The sequence below is a fragment of the Alosa pseudoharengus genome, unplaced genomic scaffold (genome assembly GCF_046254945.1).
Source record: "Alosa pseudoharengus isolate Yale_2024_CS ecotype anadromous, Long Island Sound unplaced genomic scaffold, YU_APseudo_1.1 YU_APseudo_1.1_scf_9, whole genome shotgun sequence".
NCBI classification, from domain to species: Eukaryota; Metazoa; Chordata; class Actinopteri; order Clupeiformes; family Clupeidae; genus Alosa; species Alosa pseudoharengus.
The window spans coordinates 20,278,101-20,297,214 of record NW_027468881.1 but is presented as its reverse complement, the minus strand read 5'-3'; the positions used below and the strand labels follow the sequence as shown (position 1 = coordinate 20,297,214).

General features: G+C 41.6%; 1 protein-coding gene across 1 annotated transcript; it reads left to right on the top strand.

The window, feature by feature from the left end:
- Nucleotides 1-30: 30 nt before the first annotated feature.
- LOC143115029 (perforin-1-like) lies at nucleotides 31-17,690 on the top strand. The gene is made up of 4 exons (XM_076276875.1): nucleotides 31-372; nucleotides 16,042-16,499; nucleotides 16,600-17,484; nucleotides 17,681-17,690. Exons 1-4 carry the CDS (start codon nucleotides 31-33, stop codon nucleotides 17,688-17,690), a joined length of 1,695 nt encoding a protein of 564 aa, XP_076132990.1.
- The last annotated feature ends 1,424 nt before the right edge of the window (nucleotides 17,691-19,114 follow it).

Sequence of the window (19,114 nt, the reverse complement as noted above, 5' to 3'; positions counted from 1 at the left end):
ACCAAAGTGCATGACAAATGTACAAGATACATGAGAGGAAATGAGGTGTACCTTCGTCCATATGGATGGATGCGGTTCGCCCTAAAGGTGCTTGATAAGTACGATGATGGGAACGCTTGGCTCGGTTCCCCAGGCCACCAAACCCGATCCGATTGGTGCGAGTGGCCAGTTTCCTATCATGGCACCAGTCTAGATGGAGCCAAGGGCATCATCAAGACTTACTACAAAGCTGGCAGTGGGCAAGTCCATGGGCGAGGAATCTACTCAACACCCAATGTAAAGGTGGCAGAGGATGATGGCTACATCAAGACCTTTGTCTCCAAGAACGGGAAGACCTACAAAGTGTGTATGCAGAACAGGATCAACCCCAAGGTCAGACAGATTATTGCAAGAAAAGAGTATTGGCTTGTGCCTGTCCCAGCATGCACATCAACCTCACAAGAGAGAGATATCGCCATGAGCGCCATTCGTCCACAGGGATGGATTACTGCACGGGCCTACCGGTCCCAGGCCCAGGGGCCCAAGGGGTCAGGGGGCCCTGAAGCCCAAGCAAGAAAACAATTTCTGGGGGAGGACCCCCAAACCCCCCCTCCCACATATACGACAATAAGTGGGGGGCCCTTAATACATCTGGGCCCAGGGGCCCGAAAGTTCATAATCCGCCCATGTTCGTCCATACAATCTACTGCTGAAGAAGGCATTAAAATGCCTGGTTGAGAGTTTGAATTGCAGTTACAGTAAATTTCCACTATGTTGCTAAATACTGTAATTCTGCATTTCATTTTTTTAAATGCCAGTGCTTGTACAATGTTCAATAAAATGCCTGAATGCATACAGATCTTCTTGTTTCTTTTCTTGTGAGCTCAAAAGTGTTCTTTTCTGTGAGTAGCTTAATGGGAATTCTTTGATGATACACTGTAAAATGTTGCTGTTAATTTACCCCCAGATTTCAACATTATGAACCTGTTATTAAAAAAAAAACAGCACTTAAATGTAAATTAAACACGAATTTCCCCTCGGGGATCAATGAAGTATCTATCCATCTAGTATCAATAAAGTATCTATCTAAACGAAAATGTGTTCAATTACATTTCATTTATTGTTATTTAACAGATCTATAATATTTTCATTGAAAGAACCTTTCTTTCCTGTTAACCCAGTCCAATCACATGATCATCCAGTATTTTTTGCATTCTGGGAAGACATTTGGGCCCATCACGCTGTCACACGTTGCAGGCAGCACACTCTCACCACCACCATCCTGGAGCAGTGATAGAGGTAACCTTCTAGTTTAATTAAAAAATGCAGGATTTAGTCAATTGAAAGTACAATTTAGTAAAAGGAGTGCACTATTTAGTAAAACGTGCACACAATTTAGTAAAATGACCACGCATGACCCCTCCAGGGTTCATCCATATTAGCTAGAGAGATAATGTTTTGTTATAGTTCTTCAGAACGTCCCTTTAGGCTGAAGTTGTCCGAGTGTGGCTGGTGCTGAACTGGTATTGGCTTATCTGCATTCGATAGGTGGGGCAAAGCAATAGGTCAATTGTCAGCAGCCAACGGTCATTACCACACTGTCTTCATCTCTCTCCATATATACTTCCCTCTGTCTCCTTCTTTCTCACTTTCTCTCTGTATTCCTCTTTTTCTCTCTTTCCTTCACACACATAGATCAGGGGTGCGTTTCCCAATGCAATTTCCCATTGCCAACCAATTAAGTTGCTAACAGGTTCAGGGCTTTGAACCGGTTCAAGGAACGAAAACGAAAACCGGGAACTTTTTGTATTTTACAGGGAACAGAAACGAAACCGGAAACGTTATTATTTTTTATGTTCTGGAACAGGAACACTTATTTAAAATAATGGTAACCGGTTAATACCGGTTTTATTTCGTTCCTCAAAGTTTTCGTTGCCTAATTAACTAAAAAAAAAAAGTAATTATTTTCCTGCGCACGTTACCATGACGGCTGAGGTTCACTTCCTGTGTGACATCACATCAGACATTCGCTGACTGAATGGAGAGAGAGCGATGGATTACAAAGTCTCCACTCCACATAACGAAATTAACCGTTCCGGGAACAGTATTTTGTTTGTTCTAACCGGTTCGGGAACGTCAATTTATTGGTGGAACTCATAACCGGAAACGTTATAATTCCGTTTCTGTTCGGAACGAACCGATTGGGAAAAAAAATCGGTTCAAAGCCCTGAACAGGTTAGCAACTATGGTTTTGGGAAACGCACCCCTGATTAGTGTGGTAGTCATGGTATGTTTGTTTAACATGGTTAAAAAATATATTTTACATCTCCTCGTGGGGTGTTAGACGCTTCTTGTGTAGGTGTAGATTGCAAGCGGAATTCACTGTGTGACTGTGTCAGTGTGTTCATGTTCATGTCTGTGTGTGTGTGTGTGTGTTGATATTTGTGTGTATGTGTAATAATAGTTCTGCTGTTAGTCAGGGGGGTAGACTCTGGGATTAAGTAAACAGATGTAATGAGGATGCAGAGGAGCAGAGCCCCGGATGCTGCAGTCATGGCCCTGTTTATGAGTCCAATTAAACCAGAACCAATCGCACACACACACACACACACACACACACACATACTGTATCACACAGCAACACACACACACATACACACACATATTGCACAACACAAACACACACACATATCACACAGCAACACACATATCACACAACACACCCACACGCACACACATACACACCCACACACATCCTATTTTACTCCATCTTATACACACACGGATGTAAAAATACATACACAAACAGCTACTCACAAGCACTACTCCCACATACACAACAGTACAGACACACACACACACAGAAAGACTCTCAGGGGTATAACGTTAGGGTAAAATCCTGACCATATACACAATGCATAATATGCTTGCCACTGCCAAGGGATCTAAAAGTGAAGGTAAGCGAATGGCAGTACTGGGATGCAATCTGGAGGAGTGGGTAAGAATTCACACTGCACCTGCTGTTCATAATCATACTACTGATAAGAGCACACAACAAATCGACACACAAGACAAACTGCATACATTTATTTATTTTTTAAAACATTTATTTTCCCCATGCACACATATAATGCTGATAAAACATCCGTATACATACAGACAAAAGGGCTGAAGACTCAGACCTGCACAAGGATATACAATAGTGGACTGTTTGCCGTTACCCATGTAAAATACACTCTATTTAGCAGTAGGAAATAGAGTTGCATGTTTACAAATGGATTAATCTTGTCCATTTTCACACACACACACACACACACAATGAAATTGAGCAGTTCATCCTTGAGAGTAAATCCCAATATGCTCTGGAACTCATCATGACGTTGGAACTCAACACTAAAGAGCAGGACACTCCTCTGCTCCCCCCCCCTCTCTCTATCCCTCTCTCTCTCTCTCTCTCTCTCTCTCTCTGCATCTGGTCACCTGCCAAAGTCTTCCATTCCTTCCTCCCATTCATGGCACTCAGCAGCCAAGGGGGTAACAATCATCTGAATGAAGACGCTCACTGTTAGTCCAGGATAAGGTCTTTAAGTGCCTGGCAATCTTGACTGCATGTGGCATAATTAAATCAGTAAATAAAGTTAATGTGCAGGTCTGGGTACTTTAGCAGGGCTGGTTTAATTAGCAGCACCATTGTTAATACATACAGACGGGGAGCTGGTGGTTGCTAAAGGATAGGTTTGCAGGCAGTCCTCCTTAAGGGTAGTGCTCTTAAGAGTAGTCACTCAGTGTGTTACACTGTATAGCCTCATCCTTTCAAGTAAGTGTTTATCTAATGTTCTCTCACTTAGGTGTTTTTTTTTCATGACCACTGCAATCATGTAGAGAAGTAATACAGTAAAACAAAATGTAATGTATAAAAGTCCTTTCCTCATGTGTCTTATCACAATGACTGAAAGGCTGTATCAGGTAAATTAGCTGCGAAAGGTCTGCACTTAAATGGAGTTTAGGAGCACAACTGTACTTGAATTGATCTCTTTAAAGGACAGTTCAAGGTATGGAGGCAAATGCCATTGGTGATTTAAAAGATCCAGTTAAGTGAAAGTAAACACTAAGCATGCTCCCTTGACCTCCAAGGGATAGATGGGAAATGTAGTCCAGCACCTGTGCTCTAGAGTTAAGAGTCTAGGCTCTAGAGTTAAAAGATAATTACAGAGCAATTTGTGTGTGTAAACACAAATAGACAAATAGATCCACAACACTGTCTGGGTCTATTTGTTTCTACACAAAAAAGTGTAAATGTGTAACTGCACCATAAGAATAAACATAACATATTGATGAACAAACAAGACATGAATCTTTCAAATGCATTCCGCTATAGAAGGCTTTTTGTTTACATCACTTCCTTCCCTACTCCTGAAGTACTATGTTGATTACATCACTTCCTTCCGTACTCCTGAAGTACCATTTTGATTGGTTTTGATTGTTCAGTCTATCCACCATATTTTTACCCATTTCTCTGAGTTTTGTAACCTTAATGAACAACTAGAGTATGGTGAGGAGCGGTGAATGGGGTTAAAAATGCAGACTGCACCTAAACTTAAAGACATCCTATTCAATAAAACAGCTTCAAAGGCATTTTGATGGTACACCAATGTGTAATTGGGAGAACTGCATGCTTTCTTGTCCTCAGTGAAACTAACCTGTACATTAAAGCTGTTTTACACAGAGCAATATAGTGGAATTTTAGTTCTGAAAAATATAGTTGCTTATGTAATGTAGTTGCTTTTACAGCTTGCCATATGTTGTCTCTGCTTTAAAGCAGCAGAGAGATGCATGCACATACTTAAAGGATATTGTCACATATATTTTTCCTGATTGCTTTAGGTGCTATTTTTGCAACTATCGGCTATTTAAGTCAGTTTGTAACAGTTTTTGTCGATTACTTACTGTAGATGCTTTTTACAGAATTTGGCTCATTGTGTCAAAACTCTATACACAAGCCAAATAAGACATAGCACTTGGAGATAAACAACTCACATCTATGTCAAAGTAAAACTCTGCAGTCAACACCCAACAATCATATTTTTAAAAATGCCGTTCTTATTGCAACAAATTGATACACACATGCACCATTTGAATTACTCTTTCAAGTCAGCAAAAACACACTGATGTGCTTTACATAAAACACTTAATGTGAAACTCAAAAGTTAGAAATTCTCCATCAATCAGCTTACAGTTTGTCTGTATTTCCAATTACCAGATGTGTTTTGCATGTAACAAAGTGCAAAGCAAACAATGTGCTTAAAGGATAATTCCGGTATTTAGCACTTTGAGTCCCTTTTCTGGTTTGTTTTGGATGAACTAGAGTGGTGGACACCGAAATTTTGACGATGGGTCCTGTCTCGACTTTCTGACTCGTTTTGAATCGCCTTTGACTGGCTGGCTATGGGCATGCACAAACATGTCCTTAAAACAACCCTTAACGATCATTTTCATCAACTGTGCAACTCACCGAGTGGTTAGTGATGTTCGTTGATGTTCCAAAACAAGTAGCGTAGTGAAATACAGTTTCTGTCGTGCTTTATTTGCCATTTTGTAAAATCCCATTGATTTCTGTTGAAAGACTCATTGCTCCTTGATATCACTGCGCTACCGGAAATGGAAAGGGGGTCTGTTTACGGTTGTAGTCTTTCCCCCGCGAGACCTTCTTTTCCCGTCTATGCTTCAGACTCAAATATTGAGCGGAAGTTTATACACGGTTGTGAGGTATCTGAAAAAATAGTTCCACAATAGCAAATAACACAGACTGAATTCATACATTGTGCTGATATATTTGTTTTTAAAGGGACACCAGGCAAGCCTGATGCTTTTTCTCTACGAAACTCCCCCTCGCTCAGTCTGAAGCTCTTTTCCTTTTCTTTGCATCTTCCGTCAGGGGTTTTGGCTGCTTCTTCGCCGGCTCTGCCATTATACACACGTTTGCAACAATCGCTAGCGTTTAGTTATCCTGCCTCTGTGCTGTGGATGCAGGATGTAAACTGATCCTGATTCGGTCGGCGGGTACGATACACTGAACTTGCAAGTGGGATATTCTTCCTATAGGCAGTAGGGGCGGGCGAGAGAGTCTTCATTCGCCCTGTAATGAGTCATTTAACCATATACCGACTTATGAAGATGAGTAATTAACACGAAAGCGTTGCCTGGTGTCCCTTTAATAATCAACTAACACCACCACTAACCACTCGGTGAGTTGCACCGTTTTGAAAACGAACGTTAAGGGTTGTTTTAAGGACATGTTTGTGCATGCCCATGGCCAGCCACTCTGAAACAGTCAAAGGCAATTCAAAACGAGTCAAAAAGTCGAAACAGGACCCATCGTCAAAATTTCGGTGTCCACCACACTAGTTCATCCAAAACAAACAAGAAAAGGGACTCTATGGCCCTATCATGACAGTCAAAAGCGCATTGTCACTCGTCAAAAGCTTATTCAAATTTAGTAGGATGTGTCCTACATTGGGAGGGGTTTCGTTATCAAACGTCGAGCGCATGGCGCAACAAGGTGTTCCTAGGTTTTTTAATCAGTCATTTAGGTGTGTTTGGGGCGTAACATCATTTAAACCAATGAGAATGACATCTGTCATTCCCTTTAACGGCACAAAGCGCGATGTCAAATAAATGCATCGGTATTTATAAATATTGCTCAAATGACTGAATAAAACAGCATTTATCCTGTAGAAGAGTTGCTTATATCTCGTGACAGTGCGCCTTCAGCTGTGCTCCATACGTGTCTCTCCCTCTCCCCTAATCACTTTTAACCATCATTACCAATTTGCAAATTATGGTGAATAACTACTCATCATGAGATGTACAGTATTTCGTAATATCTTTATTCTAATTATGTTTCCTATTGTAATTGTGCAATTTGTAATGTTTTGCTTGAACGTGCACCCGCCAATATGACTGTTGACAATGCGCTCTTAAAATAACATATAAACAACTTGCCATAGACTTCTGACCAGGTGTACAATAATGATTTTTAGACAATGCGCCAGGCCACTCCCTAAGTTGTTAATTGCCCCACCCCTGGGCGCATTGTTTAAAAATTAAACATGCAAAATAAGGAATTAAACTTTGCGCCGGGTGGAAAACGAGTTTTACGCCATGCGCCAGTGCAAAATACAGCCCAAAGTGCTAAATACCAGAATTATCCTTTAAGGTTAAACTGTGATTAAGGTATGGTTACAGGAATTTTAGATTTTGGTTAGGTTAATGTGTTAATCTGGTACAATTGGCAAAATAGTGTAAATAGTAGAGTTTTGTTTTGCTAAAAGTGCGTTAGCAAATTGCAAACTGTGTAAAGTGGTGAGTTCTGTTTACAGTTTTTTAAACAAAATTTTAAACTGAGAGTAAATTAGTGAATGTGCTTTCAGTTTGGTGAGCTTGATAAACAAATTGGCTACAAGTGATTCAGAAATTGTGCCTCAAGAAACACTATTAGCATTTAGGCATTCAGAAAAACTGTAAGCCCACAGAATGACAATGTTCAGAGTTTTACGGGGCTGTAATTGGCTTCAGTGAAACGTGAGGGGTTAAAATGAATCCCCCTTTATTGGACAGATGCATCTCTGTCTACCTTAGTGTCTCTATCAGCCTCTGTATTTTACACTTGCACAAACACACATCTTAAGATAAGACAGACATCTCCGTGCGTATTGTTTATGTACACAAGCAAATTCAAACACGTTTTAAAAACACACAGACACACACATGCAGACATCCAATGCACCAAATGTTCTGAGCATTGTGGGTCTGCCTGGAACAGTCTTGTGCAGTAAAGGAATGGGAGAGGAGAGCAGGTCAGAGAGAAAACACAGAGATCAATAGGAAGCTAAATTGAAGAATCTCTGGCCATTATTTTCCCTGTTTCCCATTCCATCTCCCCGGCCACTGACAGCACTGCGGCTTCACTGGGGCATCCAGCTGTCCTGTCCCCTCACACAGCCTCTGACAGGACACACACACACACACACACACACACACACACCTCTTCAGTATTCTCTCTCTCTCTTTCACACACAGACACACACATACACTTTACTCTTCGGCACACACACAAACAAAGCTGCATGCAATCTTACATATCCGCTCTCCTCTTAGTCATTCTCTCTCTCTTTCTCTCTCTGTCTTACTTACTCACTCAAACACACACACACACACAAACAAAACTGCATATAATATTACATACAATATTATGTACTGCATCATGCATGAAATATGCATAAACACTCACATATATAATCTCATACAGATGTGCACTATGAACAGAGAAAGTGCAAGAGACAGCGTCAGACAAAGTCTGCAGCATGCACTACAGGCCTGGCTCCACACGGGCCTGTCCACCCCATTACACTCAGCAGCCACTTCATTATTTGCTTCCACACTGAAACAGCATGCTGGACCACATCCATTTCGGTCCCAAATACTCTAACTGCGGCATCACGCTTTAATACATTATGCAGCACTCAATAGAGCTGGGCCCAGCACCCCCATTAGCGGCAATCTAATGATGCTAAAACCCCCACTCTCAACCTCCACACGCTGCTCCCCAATCAGCATCAGTGCATAACCTCACCAGCGGGAGGAAGGACATTGCAGAGCCAAGCCAGAGAGGTCTCAGCCGATGAAGTGAGTGTTTGTTCAGCTGCTGTTACACAGACATAGTATGGGCCACGCACCTATGAATGGACAGTTCCAGGAGGGGAAAGTCAGGGGGAGAAATGAAAAGGAAAAAAAACCCAATATGAACTAAAAACATTTTTCGTCTTGATCGGCTGGGCAGAGGTCGTGGCGTGGCCGGCGAGCAGGTCAGTTAGTTTTATTGACACCGTTGCTCTTTCAAACTGACCCCGTGCGGCTCACAATGGCCACTGCCGCAAAACACTCTCCCACACAGAACACACCTCATCGTTGGCGATCACTGAGCTAAAATAAAACATGACAGGAAATGTAAATGCCACAATAGCGGATGGTGCCGACGTAAGGGATATTTCCCATTTGAGAAACTCTCGCCGTATTCTGCATTCAGCAAGATACACGCTCGCTAGCCGAGGCTATAATGTGGATGCAGATTAAGCCTTTATATACACACAGCCACTTTACAACATCCAAATGTTTTCTGTGCAGCATATTGTGTCTCCTGACAGCATGTGTAACTAAGCTGCCACTCTTGTCTTCACAGTGATGGATTCACTCAAAGGGGCAAGCAACTCTGCGCGTCGTGCAAGACTCTGTTTTTTCCCTCGGTCTGCACTACACTGCAGTCTCCCGAGTAGTTTATGCCTCCTCCTCTACTAAGTGCATACATTTCCCTTTTATCTCTCCCTGGGCAGCGGCGGTCATCACTCCGCTAAATGTCCGGGTCACCAGCCTGTGTTCTGTAATTAGCAAGGCCTGCTTTATCTCGCTAACCTCTACGTGCTGGTCACCGATCAGTTCCGGGTCAGGTTTGGGGTGACTTGAACTCAGCTGAGTTCCTTGTGCTCTAAAATGGCTGTCCTCTGTTTGGGAAGCAGCCATTTTGATTATCATTTTATTATTTTTGTATTTGAATGCATGAAGGATGTGTGATTTCCAGATGCCCGTACATCACTTAAAAATGCCACACAGACCAGGAAGGAGATATAATCCTGGTATTAACTCCAAGAAGAGGAGTCAGTGATGTGCATACCTAATGTTATGGAGGCACAACCTATAAGCCCTTATACTGGCAGTGTAAAACAAGGTTTTGTAATGATTTATAGGAAAGGTCTCAGAACTGGCTAATATTACTTATCCTATATTCTGTTATTCAACTTCATTAAAAAAAATATATATAAGTCACAATTACCATTCTTGTGTTTAACTGTGTATTTATGGTAGCTATTGCAGATATAATTTATTGAAGTGTTTGTAAAGATGTAATGTATGATTGTATGTGACACATGATGGCATAGTATAGTTTAAGAGTGTTCCAACCATATGGTGCACAGAGAGGCACATGGCATTGTAGGCACAAATACAAAAGGAAATGATACAGTATGAAACCAGGATGAAAGGAGACTGGCGAGGACAGGAGATGTGGGTGCTTATTTGGAAATATTTTATTTCCAGTCTTTAGAACAAGATCCAAATTGCTTAGTGTCAGAAAGGCACTTCAGTTATCTCTCTCTATCCCACTCTCTCTCTCTCCTTCTCTCTCTCCATCTCTCTCTCACACACACACACACACAGAAATCTATTCAGCATACATCTTCCAGCTTATGTAATGATCTCAAAATCATTCTAAACGTATGCCAGCTCTCAGAGATCTGAGAACTTGAAATTCCTCCTTTGAGAAGAAGAGATAAATCTGGTCAAAGCAGTCAGGGGTAGGGTGTCAGGTGAGAAGAGAATCTTTAGTGGTTGAAGTTAATGATGAAACAACACTCAGGAATGTAACTATGTTACTCCCTCTGTCGCTCTCTCTCTCTCTCACACACAGACACACACACACACACACACATACATACATACATACACACAGAGAAAGCAAGAAAGAGAGAGACACACAATCAGAGGTAAGGCTATTCTAAACTTGACACTGGTCAGATATATATGAGAGGATGAAGTAGGATTAACATGAGGGATCGATTCCTTTGGATGGCTTAATTATTATAGAAATCCTGGCCTCAGGAGGTAGAGAGAGGGGCCAAAGTCCCTAAGCTCAAAACACAACACTGTCACACTCAGCAGAAACAAACACACACACATACACACAAACGCCCGCCCACACACACACACACACACACAGATACAAGCTATAAATGAAATGGTAAAATGCTGTCCTGTAATTTCCAGCTGCACATCTATACCATTGGTATGCATGAAGACAAGGTTAGATTTAAACTGCATTCACATGCAAGGTCATATTCTACATAAACATCACATACCTCAAATTGTCATTCACATGTGTGTGTGTATGAGTGCCAAATTCATTCATTCACTTGACTGTGCTATTTATTTGTGTGTGCGTGTGTGCATGTACACCCATGTATGTGTGTGTGTGTGTGAGTGTGCGCACACATGTATGTGTGTGTGCGCGTGCATGTGTGTTTTTGTGTGCATGTGTGTGTTTATCCCGCTCTCAATGTAATCCTCTGATTTGTTGGATTGACCCCACTTAATTCAATGGAACAGAATCGCTGTGACAGCAACACTGAATGGATTTTCAATGTGCTGCACCTGCTCTAATAAGTTTAAGGAGAACCTCCCTCCAACCGACCAGGACGCTGAGAGAAGCACAGTCCAACGCACTAGATGCACACAAACACCTTTTACCATGCAAGAGGACACAGGGCTTTTCTTGCTTCGCTACATACACACATTCACAGAGCCATAATAAAGAAAGGTCCTGAACTACGTGTTTACACTGTATGTTTTTTGAGGGATTCTGGTTCCCATAGACTACTTTGTGTGCGGGGATTATAAAATGATATTTGATCTTAATAAGGGTTGTCCTGTCTCAATCAGCAAACTTTTTAGGCTGACTAATGATGATTCTGTGCTTGTGCCTTCTGAAGAATTTTCCGACTGTTATTTTTAATAGAGGGAAGTAGCTATAGTTTTGGGGAAACGCACCCCTGGTTAGCAATAGGGAAGTGCTCTGATGATACAAACGACTGTGTAGGATATGCACTGCAACCATCTCCTGTGTGGAATTCTGAAGCCATCAAACAAACATGTTTCGCAGTAACTCAGTGCCATTGAAGAAAGCACTAAAGTCTGACCTCTACTGGTTACACCTAAAAATTACAACAGAAAAAAAGGTCATGCATGAATGAAACAGGAAAATGCTTATAAACTTTTCCTCTCATTCTCTCATACTCTATTGATTCATATTTAACAGTTCAGAATTTTACCACCACAGATATGCAACAGGGTAAGATGCTCACAGATTGTAGGACAAGGGTAGTTTGCTCAGCTATTTTCTGCTGTGTGTATACTGTGTGCCAGTAAGCAATTCTTTATCCTTTTAGCGCCATGCGTCTTTCACATCAGGAAAAAGAGCCAGACAGTCTGATCCTCGTAAACTCCACCTCGTAATTTTGCACTGTTTCAGCTATTTACTTTTTTATTCCCCAACAACAATAACCAAAGTGGTCGTCATTGTCTCGCATAAATCTACAAGAAAGGCTTACACATTCAAAACCCAGATGTGTGTGTGTGTGTGTTTGTGTGTGTGTCTGTGTGTGTCTGTATCTGTGTGTGTGTGTGTGATTACCCTGTCATATTAAGTTTCAGTTTGCCTATGTTGGAGTAGACCAGAGCCTATTTTTGTCCTTTTATCTCTTTGTCTTTGTGGGCATATCTGTCTGTTGGACAGTTATAACCATTTTTTTCCCCCTTGTGCTACCATAAATCTCCTTTTGTCTTTATATATGTGTGTGTTTGTATTTGTGTTTGTTTGTGTGTGTGTGTGTGTGCGTGTGTGCATGTGCATGTTTGAGTGTGGGTATGTTTTGACACGGGCAGTTGACCCATTGTATCACTGTAATTCTTCAGATGCCCAGACGCCGGTGGTGTTGTTGTCCTGCCAGAGGCTCTGGGGCTCGGTGACCTCTGTAAGGTGATCGTGAGCCCTGAAGCCGAACGTGCAAAAAAGACGCCTCATTAATTCCGCCATACCTCAGAAAAAGACTCTATTACCGGAGAGCACGAATCTTAGTGCTGAGAACAGCCATTCCCACTCTCATTGATTTCTTTTTTTCACAACACATCTCTCTCTCTCTCTCTCGCTCTCTCTATCCATCTCTCTCTTTTTCCCTCTCTCTGTTTTTCAAACCCTCTACAGCCTCGCAAGACTCGGCCCCATATTGAATCATCCGAATATCCTAATGCTGCCCTGATGAATGCTAACTCGACAAGGGCCTTGGCAAATGATTAATGAAGATGCTATGGCTAGACCTACCCTGTAAATCAACTGCCTCGTCGCCATGGCCTCGGTTAGGCTAACTAGTGACGGGATATTAATCAAAGACAGTGTACCTGCAACCATCTGCACAAGCAGTCAGCTTCTGACAACAAAGAGTACAACAATGGAATAAGGCAGGCAGGCAAGGTTAATTTTGTTATTTATTATAAGCTATTCAATGGCAATATAAAATAAATAAAATAAAATAAATAAATAAATATACTTGCACAAGTTAAAGAGTAATCTACAACTCCAGGAAGTCATGTATTAATAATGAACTGCTATCCATAAATACATTCACAAGGAAGTTTTTGAGGAGAAAAATAAGAGCACGTGTGAGATACACGGTCTGACAAGCACCATAACTTGCCTATTGAAGTATATTGCTCAGATGTATAAACAATACCACATTGTCTAGGTCCAATGAGGAAAACATGGTCATTAAAGACTATCTATCGGCCCATCTGTTTCAAGCACTTTATGTGAAGCAATCTCTCAATACAGACACATCTGAGATGGGCTACAGAAGGAGTATGCTCCTTTAGGTTAGTGTCGTTACTGGAAAACCAAAGTTGTCTTGATTTTCAAATCACCCTGGCCTGCAGGTACACCAATTACCCACAGATCTGAAGCCCACATCTTTCCAACAACTTAACACAGTTATCTACATTAGACACATCATTAATTAAAAGCCTTTGTGTGTTGTTTGCTAAAAAACCTGCCACTGAAATACACACTCATTCATCAGTTACCTTTACCCAGCATGCACATGTCAAAACAATCTGTAACCAATCTGATGACTTCAAGATCAGAGCTACAGAACTACAAAGGATTCATGTTTGCACTTTGGTATGCACAACAGTGGAGGCCAAATTTGTGAAATATGTTCTTCCTGTAAAAATTTAATTTTATGAAATGTAATCTTCCTCTGCAAGCAAGAGCAAGATTAGGACAAGGAAGATAAGGAGGAGGAGGTGAAGAACACATGAAGTCACAAGAGGTAGAACTGTCACCAACAAGATCTGATCTTTGGTGGGCCATGCAATGAATCATATAGGTTGAGTCTACATAGGGGTGTTCAGAGGGTCTAGCCTTGTTTGAACTGCCTCACTGCAGAAGTATGTGGGGGTTCCACTGCACGACCCCACCAACTTGCAACTCTCCTCTGGGTGATGGAAGCGGCCTGGCCTGTGGCAACACTGATGTGGAAGGGGCCTGGCCTGGGCTACTCCATTCAAGACTGCCCCTGATATGTGGCCAGAGAGGACATTGTGTGTGATGTTGATGAGGTGCTATGACTAGATCCAAACTCCAGACAGGATGAACTGTAATTAACAATGTGTATACTGTATCGTTTTTGCTCTATTAATTAATACTCATGTAATCTACAGTTATGGTAAATTATGTCCAACATTTTTATGAGTATTCCAAATAAACAATTGTGTCATTAGGGCCAATTACATCTGTGTTCATAATCTATTTTTACAACATGCCACGAATTGAAATCTAAAGCTAATGGTGTTTTAATGGTACACATCTTTGTTCAGTTGGTGTGAGCACAGTTGGAAGGAGCTAGTCATTTGTTGTTTGTGTGTAAGGCTGTGATGTAAAGATAACATTTTTGGAAGAGGTTACATAGTTTTGAATGACGGGTGTGATTTCGCAAGAAATGTAAGATGTTTTCTCATTTCTGTTGTTTTGTGTGTACGTTTTGAAGAAGAGGGCCTAATTTCAGAATTTGTGCTTTAGCAATAGCAAAAATCTGTATCACAAGAAGGCATGAAATATCTGACTATTTGTAATTACATGCATTTGAAATGCAAATTATTTGAACATGCATTATTCTGAGCCTGTAGGTAACTAATTGTCAGAATGTAATATATATGCAACTATACAATGTTTGTTTGCTTGTTTTTTTCTCAGATAGACTTGCTTTAAAGTTGAAAGTATATATTACTAGCAGTGCTTATGGAGATTTATCTGCAAGATGGTTCCATGGTTATGCTATGAACTCTTTCCATGCAGGGATGGATTACTGCACGGGCCTACCGGGCCCAGGCCCAGGGGCCCAAGGGGTCAGGGAGCCCTGAAGCCCAAGCATGGAATCATTGCCTCAATATCAACAAATCAGAATGTAGGCTATGAATCTGACTGAATTTAGTATTGGCCATCCCCAAAATGCACCAGAATACAGGAAATCACATCATACAAATTAAAAAAATTCTGGGGGAGGACCCCCCAAACCCCCCTTCCCACATATGTGACAATTAGTGGGGGGCCCCTGATACAACTGGGCCCAGGGGCCCGAAAGTTCATAATCCGTCCATGTTTCCATGACCAAACTGACTTTTCTCTCATCCAGGAGAATACAGTAACTTCCCAAACACATCAAATACACAAGTAGATATTGACAACTTAAAGCAACACTTGCTATTAGCCCAAGTTTTATGATGGGGGAGATCGTATCAATGACTTCTTATCTTTGATTTGTAACCTTTGATCATGCATGGGACAATTCCTTCCCGTATTTAAGCTCAATAAAGTCCAACTCACGTTTTCTGTTGACTTTCTGGATGAAGGAAGTTCACCACCATCTCTATAAAAGGGGAAACCATGTAAACAGGACACAATCAGTAAGGAAGAATCAATGACAGTACAAGACAAGAAAGAAGAGCACAAGACAAGAAATAAGAGCATATTTGTTTGGTGAGCATCTCATGTCTTTTCTTTTTACAAATGGCAAACTGTACAATATTACTCAAACTATGATTTAAATGGTTTTTATATGATTGCAAATGCAATGCTGTATGGCTACTTGTTGAATGAAACAGGAACTGTTTCCAACTGTTGCCAAAGTCATAGTCATCATTATTCACTGATGGAAATGTACATCCAAAGCATGTACTGTACCTTATAATTTACAATATTAATTGAATACAATACTTCTACTGCTGACATGTCTCCTGTGTTTTGTTTTTTTAACCCTAGCATACTGTACATCCTTCTGCAGCCACATGGCGAACCTGAGTGTGCTCTGCCTCTTGGTGTCACTGCTTCACCTGGCTCCTCTCCAGGCCTGCAGAGTAGGGACAAAGGAGGAATGTGACGAAGCCCCTTTTGTCCCCAGTCACAGTCTAGTTGGTGAGGGTTTTAACGTGGTGACGCTTCAGCACAAAGGTGCTTACGTTATTGACATGCAGACCTACTTTACCCCTACCAACACCTGTACCTTGTGTACCAACCCTCTCATGGGGGACCAACTGCAGAAACTGCCCCTGTCTGTGCTGGACTGGCGAGCCTTCAGTACTTGCAGGCAAAGTCTGTCCAGTTCTGTGTTTAGCTCTGTTAGTTCTCTTTTGGAAAGCTCTACCTCGTCCATTGAGAATGACTGGAAGGTGGGCATGGGCCTGCCTGGAGTTGCTAATGTGCAGCTAGCGGGTAGTCAGTCAGCCGAGTCCAAGTTTGCCACCCACAGACAAAGAGTGGACAAGACTTCGTTCACCTCCCATCAGCTTACCTGTTCTTATTACCGGTCAGTGCAAAGACTGAACACACATACACACTTTCTCTTGTTTCCTTGAGTATTATATTGTCCTGAAAGTACTGTCATAACAACATTTCCTTTTTTACAGCTACCGTGTCCCCAGTGCACCTCCCCTGAGTCCAGAGTTTCAGAAACATGTCGACTCCCTCCCCCACGAATACTCCATAGACACCGCCTACCTGTACCGGCGCTTTATCAATACCTACGGCACTCACTACATCCAGCAGGTGCATCTTGGTGGGAGTTTTAAAAGGGTAACGTCCGTCCGCACTTGCTTGTCCACTTTAAACAAGATATCTGCTACCCAGGTGGAGAACTGCCTGAGGGTAGGTATCTCAGTGGGTCTTGGTCAGTTAGAAGCCTCTGCATCCAGTGGCAGCTGTAGAAAAGTGCTAAATAACCAGGACAGTGTGACAGGGTACAATCTGGGCTTTCTGAACCACGTCACAATGGTGTCGGGTGGAGATGGGTGGCCAGGGGTGTTTTCCATGACCCGAAATGACTCAGTCGGGTTCCACAGGTGGCTAGGCAGCATCAAGGAGAACCCCGAGATTGTGTCCTATTCTCTCCTCCCCATCCACGAGCTGGTGAGCAACGCCACTGTGAGGGGTCACCTCCAGCAGGAGGTCAGGAAGTACATCTTAAACAATGGCATGGCAAAAAAGCCCAAACCCCCAGCATGTGGCTGGAATCGGCCCAACCTCTCCCCGGATTGCTGCCCGCTGCACACACACAGGGGCCGGCTCACAGTGTCGGTGCTCAGGGCCTGGGGTCTGAAGGGGGACCCTGTGGGCCGTACCGAGGGCTACGTTAGATTTTGGTATAACGGCCACTACCGAAGAACAAGATGGATCAAATCAAATAACAACCCTGTATGGAACTCACACTTTGACCTGGGAAATGTTGACACAACGCAGCGACTTAGAATTGAGGCTTGGGACAAAGACGTGAAACACGACGACAGATTAGGAAGGTGTGAAATCTACCTGAGACCAGGAAGTCACCACAATACCTGCTGGTTAAAGCGTGGTCGTTTCACATTTTCATACAACCTTCAGTGTGATCCATATCTGACTGGCCCAAAGTGTAATGTTTACTGGCCCAGACCCTAAAATAGATGGATAGATGCTTATCCTTTCATTTAAATCTTTATGTCCCCATGTACATAGACAGCTATGAGGTGTTAACGAGGTCTGGAACCTGTTCCTTTTTTTCAGAGGTAGAAATTAAATTGGAAGCTTAAAACAACTAGATTAAAAAAATCTGTGACAGAGAACATAATCTCTGGAATGAGTGCATGCTTACAGTAACTCAGTTTAGACTTTAGTCTCTGCTATGTGTGACCGTTTTTGAGAGATGGCATGTGCACAGCTCATTGTATCTTCAGCAGGCAGTACCATTCAGTAAGACGTGAAATGTTCGTAACAGTAACCTGGTATAGTGTCTGGAGAAGAGACAATATGAAATATGTACACTTTGGCCATTTTACCAACCCTGGCGACAGCCCTGTATGTCTAACACTGTATGGGATGATTGATTTGCTATCTGTATATTATTATCTGCATGTAAGTAAAATGCTTCACTCAACACATTTCTGACTTAGGTGCTTTGATTTTTGAACTACCCTAGTTCTTCATAAGCCTTATATTACAGTTTTTCTCGATTGTTAAAACGCATTTTTGAAATTATGCCTCCACTTCCCAAAACTCTAAACACAAATCCATAACTACTCACTCAACCCCCAAAATGTCCTATACTTTCAGGTCAAAACTAAGTTCTACACTCAAAACCATTGGATCTGTCTGAAAACAAACAAACTTTGCCTTTAGACATTAACACACAAGACCTCAAAAACATATACACCACTACAGCCTTTACACACTGATGAGATTAATTCAAAGCACTACCGCAAAAAAACTTGCTACTACAACATGTACATGTTGCTTATGTTTTTTTCCACCCAACAACCACCTTTACATGATGAACACAATATACAAAACACAACAAATACACACATTTCCAAGTTGTTTAAGTGTACAGTACTTGTATAACTGTACTGTAGTAAAAATTACTCTAACTGAAATTTAGTGGAAAAAGTAACTTACCTCAGTACTGTAAATGTACTGTGAAAATATGTAACTGATATAATGTGGAAAACCGTAAAATATATTTTGTTGCATTTACCAATATACAACAATGAAACAACTGTTTCACTTTCATCTAGCCTATCTAACTTGAGGTTCTGGTTGGTGTGTGAACAATTTTGACTCTTAGGGTTTCCAGCTGGAGAATTGCGCTAACTGCTAACTGGGTTTGAGATGTGGTGACTGGACTTAATTATATCGAATGCCAGTGCTTTCTAAATGAGAATATAGTGCAGTGAGAAATTAAGGAATTTGTGAGTAGAGTTTTTCTGCAAAGGTTCAAAGCATTTGAATTAGCCTATGTGTGAAAACAGGAGAATGGTGTTTGTAGTTTGGGGAAATGTGTCTTTCTTTTGGTAAATGGCAATATGATTTTACATTTTTAGTAGAAGAAGTAGAAGCCTATGCAAGCAATCGAGAAAAACTGGCAACTGCAGACTTCTGAGAAACATTAATGCA